The 8,229-nt window shown below is 64.6% G+C and overlaps 1 protein-coding gene across 1 annotated transcript; it reads right to left on the bottom strand.

Moving 5' to 3' along the window:
• Positions 1–245: 245 nt before the first annotated feature.
• On the bottom strand, positions 246–6,978 carry HMX2 (H6 family homeobox 2). The gene is made up of 3 exons (XM_039914362.1): positions 6,872–6,978; positions 2,596–2,753; positions 246–946 (listed from the first exon to the last, which is right to left on the bottom strand). Exons 1-3 carry the CDS (start codon positions 6,976–6,978, stop codon positions 297–299), a joined length of 915 nt encoding a protein of 304 aa, XP_039770296.1. The 3' UTR covers positions 246–296.
• Between the last annotated feature and the right edge of the window lie 1,251 nt (positions 6,979–8,229).

Genomic DNA, 8,229 nt, shown 5'->3' with positions numbered 1-8,229 from the left:
AAGGAAGAGAGGGAGGGAAGGAAGAAGGAAAGGAGGAAGGAAGAGAGGGAAGGAAGGAAGGAGGAAAGGAGGAATGAGAGAGGGAGGGAAGGAGGCAGGAAGAGAGGGAGGGAAGGAGGAAGGAAGAGAGGGAGGGAAGGAGGGAGGAAAAGAGGAAGGAAGAGAGGGAGGGAAAGAGGGAGGGAGGAAAGGAGGAAGGACGAGAGGGAGGGTAGGAGGGAGGAAAGGGCTCGGAAATCTAGCAGGGAAGGGCTGGGCGTCGGGGGATGGGGGGCGGGGGCGACCCGGCGGGTCAGTCAGTAGTCGATCTTATTGTAGAGGTTGTAAAGCGGTAAGGCCGACAGGTTGCTGCCCGGGTAGTAGAGAGGGGCCGGGAAGGCGAGGGTCCGGGGCACGGGCACCCGCAGCAAGGAACTGTCTCGAAACACCAAGGGCATGCCCACCAGAGTCTGGGCCGAGGCGTGGGCCATGTTGGCCGCCTCCAGCTCGGCGGACAGCTGCCGCTTCCACTTGTTCCGGCGGTTCTGGAACCAGGTCTTCACCTGGGTCTCGGTGAGCTGCAGGCTGGAGGCCAGGCAGGCGCGCTCCGAGCTGCTCAGGTAGCGCTTCAGGTCGAAGGTGGACTCCAGCTGGTAGACCTGGCTGCGGGAGAAGACGGTGCGCGTCTTCTTTTTGGCGGCGCCCGCCTGCCTGTCCGCGCCCGCCTCCCGCGCCCGATCCCCCGCCGCAGACGGAGGGGACCCCGGGGCCAGGAGCTTCTCCTTGCTGTCCTCCTCAAAGTCCGACTGGGGTGGGCAGAGGAACGTCGCCCTGTCCTTGCTGTCGGGCCCTGCTCCGCCGTGGACTTTGACGTTACCTTCGAAGTAACAATCGCCGTTGGTTACCACAACCCGCTCGCCGAGGGCGCCGGCGACCGACAACGCCCAGGACACCGCCACGGCCCCGCCTCGCGGCCCAGACCCACCCCGGGGAACGGACCCCCGACGACAGAGCGGGGACAGGCGGCAGAGGCTTCTCTAAACTTTTTCTTAAATTTCCCCCACACTCCTCCTCCTCCTCCTCCTCCTCCTCCTCCTCCATCTCTTCTTCCTCTTTATCTACCTCCTCTTCCTCTTTTTCCTCCTCCTCCTTCTCCTCCTTCTCTTCTTCCTCCTCTTCTTCCTCCTCCTCCTCATGCTTTTACTCCTCTTCCTACTCCTTCCTCTCCTCTCCTCCCCTCCCCTTTCTTCTCTTCCTTTTTCTTTCCCTCGTCTCTGACTTATTCCTCCTCCTCTTCCTTTTTCTTTTCCCCATCTCTGACATCTGACTTAGTCCTCCTCCTCTTCCTTTTTCTTTTCCTCATCTCTGACTTTTCCTCCTCCTCTTCCTTTTTCTTTTCCTCATCTCTGACTTTTTCCTCCTCCTCTTCCTTTTTCTTTTCTTCATCTCTGACTTTTTCCTCCTCCTCTTCCTCCTTCACCTCCTTTTCCTTTTCTTCCTGTACTTCTTTCTGTCGTCCTCAGGCCCCAGGCCCCACGAAGCAGACGACAAACGACACAAGAGGCCTTTGGCAACAGCCTAAAACCCGACCGGCCCTGCCCAAGAAAAGCCAGCTCCGTCGGCCTCCTGGACTCCGCTCGTGGGCCCGTGGGCCCGTGGGAACTCTACTCCGCCACAGAGGCAGATAAACGCCGACTCTATAATCATAAAAAGCGATTCTTCCCCTATAATAACTGAACTTGAAGATCTTCTCAGGCTTTATTGGGTGGCATTTCACAGTCCGTTTGTTCAGAAATAATGCTAAGGACTGGCGCCCGCTTCCCCCCGCCCTTCCCCACCCCCCTCAGTCACCGGGCGCTGCAAAGACGAGCAGTCCCCGAAATGCGGTCGCTGTCAATCATTTCAACTACTAATGGTGGGGGGGGGGGTCGAGGGGGGGCAAGCGGTGACAGAGACGATCCGAGACGGAGAGACAGAGAAACAGAAATAGAGACAGAGACAGAGACAGAGAAGCAGTGGCCGGCAGAGAAAGAGAGAGACAGACGAACAGTGACAGTGAGACGGAGGCAGAGACACCGATCAGACGGACAGAGGGACGGACGGACGGACGGACTGACGGACACGCGGTGCCAGAGAGGCAGAGGAGCGGACGGACGGACGGACGGACGGACGGGCGAGCAGTGTCGGAGGCACAGAGGTAGACAGAGACAGAGCCCGAGCGACGGAGGGACAGACGGACGGACGGGAGCGGAGAGCCCGAGAAGACAGACGGTCCGTTAGGCAGCCGCTCCAGGGTCCCGGCGGCGTCCGGGAAAACGATTTCTGGTCAACGGGGCCCGGGGGCAGGGGGAGGGGGAGCCGGGCTGCGGGGGCGTCTTCCCCGCTCCGCCTTCCCTTCCCCTCTCAAGAAGCAGCGGCCTCGGGGGGCGCCGCCAGGGCTGCCCCAAGAAGTCCAGTCCCAGGGAGGGTGGCCCGGGGGGCGCCGCCAGGGCTGCCCCAAGAAGTCCAGTCCCAGGGAGGGTGGCCCGGCGGGCCGAGGGGGGCAGGGGGGAGGAGGGACGGGGCCCGGCCCGGCCCGGCCCGGCCCGGCCCGGCCCGGCCCGGTGCGGCACCTACCGAGACACGTGAAGGCGACGGGCGGGCGGCGCGGGCGGGAGGGGTGGCCGGGGCGGCCGGGGTCCTCGGGGCCCAGCGGGTCCGGGCAGAAGCAGCCGGGGGGCTTCCAGCCGTCGTCGGGCTCCTCCTCCTCGGACGACACGGACAGGCTCCTCTTCCTGCCGGTCCAGGCCGGAGCGGCCCCCGCCGCCCCCGCCGCCCCCGCCGCCCCCGCCGGCCCGGGCTCCCGGGGCCCCGCGGAGGAGCCGCCCCCGCAGCCCCCGCCCCCGCCCCCGCCGCCGCCCAGGATGGACTGGATGGTGAAGCTGGAGAGGGGGGTCGCCGCCCCCGCCGCCCCCGCCGCCGCCGCCGCCGCCGCCGCCGCCGCCGCCGCCGCCGCCGCCGCCGCCGGGCAACACTTGCCGGCCTCTTCCTTCCTGCTCATCCTGGGCTCATAAGGAAACGGGGAAATGGAGATCTCCCTTTAGAGCCGGGCTGGGGGGAAGGTGTGGGAGCGGGGGGCCGGGGGAGGGGGACGGGGGGAGGGGGAGCGGGAGAGGGGAGGGCAGGCGGGAGGGGGAGGGGGAGGGGGCGCCGCCGGTTTTCTTCTCGGCTTGGGGCCGGGATGGGGCCCGGGAGGGGGGCCGGGTGGGGGGCCGGGAGAGGGGCCGGGCGGGGGCGGGGGCGGGGGGCGGGGCGGAGGCGGGGGTCCCGAGCCCACTGCCCCGCGCCGTCCCCGCCGGCCGCCGAGCTGCCCCGCAGGCGGGCGCGGGGCGGGGGGCGCGGGGCGGGGGGCGCGGGAGCCGGGAGGGCGGGGCCCGGACTCATTTGCAGGAAGGTCGCCCGCCCGGGCCAATCACCGGGAGACCGCCCAAGCCCGCAAACTTTCAAAAACCCGGCCCCCACCCCCGGCCCCCGGCCCCCGCCCCCCGCCCCCGCCCAGCCCCCGCAGGCCCCTCCCTTCTCTATCCCGGGACCTGAGCTCAGCCCGCCCGTTCCTGGGGGGGGCTGGGGGGGAACCGTCCCCCGGGGAGCCAGCCCCCCCGACACCGGCAGCCGAGGACAGGCGCCCCCGCCCCCGGACGGAGCGGGACCCTCGCTGGACAAAAACCTCAGCCCCCCCGAGATCAAGCCCGAAATCTCCTCCCCGCCCTCCTTCCCCCATTCCCCCCTTCCCCGCCGTCCCCGGGGAGCCTTTCCCTCCGGACGATGCCGCACTCCGATCAGGGCCCCGAGACGGCGGCCACGGGCCTCGTCGGACCCGGCGGGAAAGCCCCCCTTGCCGGAGCCCCGCCGGCCGGGCCAGCAGAGATGCTTTTCCTTCCCGAACCCGCCGGGCGCCGGGCCAGATTGGCAAACACCTGCCCGAATAACCAAGGGTAACCGGACCGGTCCCCCGGGAGCCCGGCCGCTCCGTCAAAGGCGCCGTCAGGAGCCCCGACCCGTCCGTCCCACCTGCCCGTCGGTGACCCGGCCGGGGCCGGGGCTGGGATCGGGTGCGGCTCTTCATTAACCGATGGTACCCGTAGCCCACCCGAGACGGGTAGGAGAAACACGGCCAGGCCTCGCAGAAAATGAACTTTTCAGCTTCTCTGGCCCCCCAAAGTTCGGCAGCGACAGGAAGACGGTGGAGATGGGGAATCCCTTGCCGGGGGGATTGGGGTTGGGGGAGGAACCTGGGAAACTGGGGGGAAAAAACCCACTTCTTCCCCCTTCATCTTCATCATCACCACCACCCCTTTTTTAGGCGGGAGCCGAGAGGGCCCCACTTCCTTCTTCCAAAGACGTGGACGACGCGACACCCTTTTCAGCCAGGAATCTGAGGCTCCATGGCTGGGGGGAGGAGGGGGGGAATTTCGGGGAGGAAGAAAAGAGGGCAGGAGATCAAGTGGTCTGGCAACCTAGGCCTGAGTGCAGTCAGACAAGAAGGATCAGGGAGCGGAGAAACCTATCCTTCCCCGGAGCGCGGATTCCGGCTAGTCCACAGCCCCTCTCCTCCTCCCCCCGGCACCCAATTCCCACCCCAATCCCCGCCCCCCTCCAGTCAACTCTGCGAGCGGGAGTTAGCGGGTATCCGACGGCCGACCCCTCGCACCACTTCCTCAAAGAGCCTCCCAGGTACGAGCTGGGGGTGGGAGGCTCAGGCCCCCAGGACCAGCCGAGGAAGAGGCACGGGGTGCGGCTCCCGCGCTCGGAGGCAACTTCCTCCTGCGGGTTCCGGTGCCGCACGGCAGGTGGTTGGTCACAGCTACACCCCGGGCCTCCCCGTTCCTGGATTTCCCCCCAAACCCAAGCGGTCTCCACTCCCGAGTCCCCCGGGAGGCTGAGCCTGCCGGGAGGACATGCATTGAAGTCACAATAATCATGATAATCGTTGTATTTGGTGAACGCTGGCTGGGTGCCAAGCACTCTACTAAGCGCTGGGCGAGGCGAGGCCTCTCGGAAGGGACGGATGGCAAGGCCGTGTCCCACCGGGGCTGGGGACCTGCCTGCCGGGAACACGGGACGCTTGGATTTAGGCACCAACGGCGATTTATCTTTTCCCCACCTTCCCCGGTGGAGGTGAAACGGTTAGGGATCGAGTCCTTCGAGCAGATCTCTCCACCAGACTGTCTCACTTCGGGTCATCTGCCCTGGCTCCCCAACCAACGTGCTCAAGAGTTTCGGAGAGTTGACTGTCCCCAGATACGATTGAAGGAACCCAGTGAAGCGCGCTGTATCTGAACCTTTGCCGCCCGGCCCAAAGGCGCCGAAAGGGGGTCCCAGGGGATCTAGACCCCCGCCCCCTAAAAAAAAGAAAACAAAGCGCAGTGCCAGAGCACCCGATTCTCTACCCTGTTTTCACCTTTCCCGCAGTCTCCCCCCGCACCCCGAAGACGGGACTCTGGGCCCGAAAACGGTATCGAAGATGCTAAGGCCTTGAAAGGAAATGCGGTTGTAGTCCCTCCCCCTCCCCCACCTCAAGCTATGCGCTGTGGCGAGGCTCATCAGACGCCTGGTCTTCAACTCACTTTGGGAGAACCAACTGCTCCATCTAAAGAGGTGATTTCCCTCTCCCTTTCTCCCTCTGCCCCCACCTCCCAACAAACAAACAAAAACATGGGATCGGAGGTTGGGGTGGGGAACAGATACAAATCAATAGAGACGAATGTCAAGTCGTTTTAAAATGACATTTTCATTAACTCCATGCGCCATATTCTTCCTGAGATATTGAATAAAGCACTTATAATATAATTAGACATAGTGAAATGAAGACTGCAGCCCGGACCAGCGGCGCAATCTTTAACTACTTAACTCCTTGATAGACTCGTTAATAGGCTAATTGATTAGAAGAAGAAGCCGAGATACAGAAGGAGGAAGAGGGTTGGGGTCGCGGGTGGCGGGTAGGAAATAGGGGAGGGGCGGGTTGGGGGCGGGGGGAAAGGGTCCCTGCCCCAGTTCGGCCTGCGAGGGGCAGGTGCTGTCCTCTTTTACCACATTAACCTTTTCAGGGCTTTTCGGCAGGGTCGAGACACATTACAAATGGTCAGCTTTAATCACGGTGTCAGCTCATTAACCCGGAGGACCCTGCACCGAAATACAATTTAAGAAATCATCTTTCCTGCGGGCTCCGCGCCAGCTCGGCTCTTGCGGGAACCCGGAACCCGGCCAGGCCCCGCCACAGCCCCTCGCACCTGCCCCAGGGACGGCCACGGGGAGGGATGCGGTCTCTACCCCGCACAGTCCTCCCACCCGGGGTTGGGGGGCGGGGAGGGGGGGACGGCAGGATCTCGAGAGGCTTCGGGGGAGGGAGACGTCGAAAGGAATTTGAGTGGGAAGGAGAGATCTGTGGGTCTTGCCGCTGTGCGCATATTTGTGTGTGTGTGTGTGTGTGTGTGTGTGTGTGTGTGAGAGAGAGAGAGAGAGAGAGAAGCCTCCGGGCATCCATATCCCCTCTTCTCCGTATGATACAGCTGTGTACGCAGTATTGTACACGGCAGCGCATCGGCCAATCGCTACGTTACAACGAAAGTCTCTAGTTAAAACTACTGCCCATTAAATGGTGCTTAGTTAAATGGGTCATCCTGTGTAACGGGAAAAGGAGAAGAGGAAGGGAAGCAGGAAAAGGGAGAGGGGCGGAGGGCGAGCAGAGAGGAGAGAAAGGGAGCGGTCACAGTCTCTCCGAATTCAAGGCCTCCCTTTTAATTCCTTGCACCAGGCTGGAAAGATCGAGATGGCCGAGGAGCCGGGCTCGGGGGCCCGAGAACGGCCGGGCTGGGGCGGACGGGGGGGCTGGAATCGGGCTACCGAGGGTCACCTCCCGTCGCCAAAGTCCTTCAGATCCACCCACGCGTGCCCGGCACACGGATCCCCCTTCCCCGAGCGGGAGAAGAAGCGGTGGGCGTCGCGCTCGGCTGAGTCCATGAAGCCCTCCAGCTTGGAGCCCCTTTCTCCCCTCCAAAGCCCGCGGTTCGCGGTTTTGCCAACCGGGCCCGGGGAGCCTCTAGGCCGGGGGAATGGGTTCAACCAAATTCTATGGCGCTCATTCCTCTCTCTCTCTCCCCACCCGCAGGAGGCCGAGTCCTCCGGGGCCAGCCTTCTCCCTCGCCTCCTCCCCGCTCTCTGCCCCGCAACTCCCTACGCGCGTGGTGGCCGGGAGACACGGCGGAAACTCGGACCACCTTTCCCCCTGCTCCCGGGGGCAGGAGGGAAACGGAGGGGGAACCGGGCGGGGAGGAGGAAGAGGAAGGGGGAGCGGGGGATGGGGGAAAGGGAGGAGGGGCGAAGGTGGGGAAGTTCATTCATTCATTCAATGTATTTATTGAGCGCTTACCGTGTGCAGAGCGCCGTACTAAGCGCTTGGAAAATACAATTAGGCAACAGATAGAGACGTTCCCTCCCCAACAACGGGGGTGGGAGGGTGGGGAGAGGAAAGGGAAGTGGGGAGAGAGGGAAATGGGGGTGGGGAGGCGGGAGAGGGTGGTCGGGCAGGCCCTTGGCCGGGCCCGGCCTTTTCCAAGCAGTCGCACCCCGAGCCCAAGCCGGGGTCCTCGGGGAAACGCTCAACTGCCGGCCGCCGGCCCCCGGCCCCGCGCTCAGCGCCAGCAGAATTTACGGTCGGCGCAGACAGGGCGTGAAATCTGCCCTGTCAGAGCTAAATGGGCACATTTTACACGCCCGGTTCAGTCGAAACCGTTCAATGGCCACATCTGTCAGGAGCGGGAGCGGCTCGAACGCACGGCCCACACGGGGACGAACAAACTGGCAAATGAACCAAGGGACCCAACCCAAGGCCCGGGCCGCGGGCCCTCCATCCGCGGGGGATGAAGGGGGGACCCCGCCTCCCCGCAGGGCCGGGAGCTCCCCGGGGCAGCGGCCCGATGTGGGGGGCGGGGGAGGGTGCAGGGGGTCCCCAGTCCGCCCCCACCCTCATTCCTGGGCATCAGACCCTGCGCGATCGCTGGGGCCACATCGGCCTGATCTAGTTCGCCTGGGAATTGGGCTCCAGCCGGTTGGAGCCCGGACGAGGGGGTGAGGGGTTGGGGGGACGAGGTCGGGGGGTCCACGTGGAGGCCTCTCGCTCCTCGCCCCCCACCCCCCGACCCCGGGAATCCTTCCTAGGCGATCAGCGCCCCACCCCACCCCCCGACTAGGGGAAGAACAACTTTCCCAAAA

This window comes from Ornithorhynchus anatinus, chromosome 16 (genome assembly GCF_004115215.2).
Source record: "Ornithorhynchus anatinus isolate Pmale09 chromosome 16, mOrnAna1.pri.v4, whole genome shotgun sequence".
In the NCBI taxonomy this organism is placed as follows: Eukaryota; Metazoa; Chordata; class Mammalia; order Monotremata; family Ornithorhynchidae; genus Ornithorhynchus; species Ornithorhynchus anatinus.
Note: the sequence above shows the minus strand (reverse complement) of the source record. Positions and strands in the feature narration are given on the sequence as shown.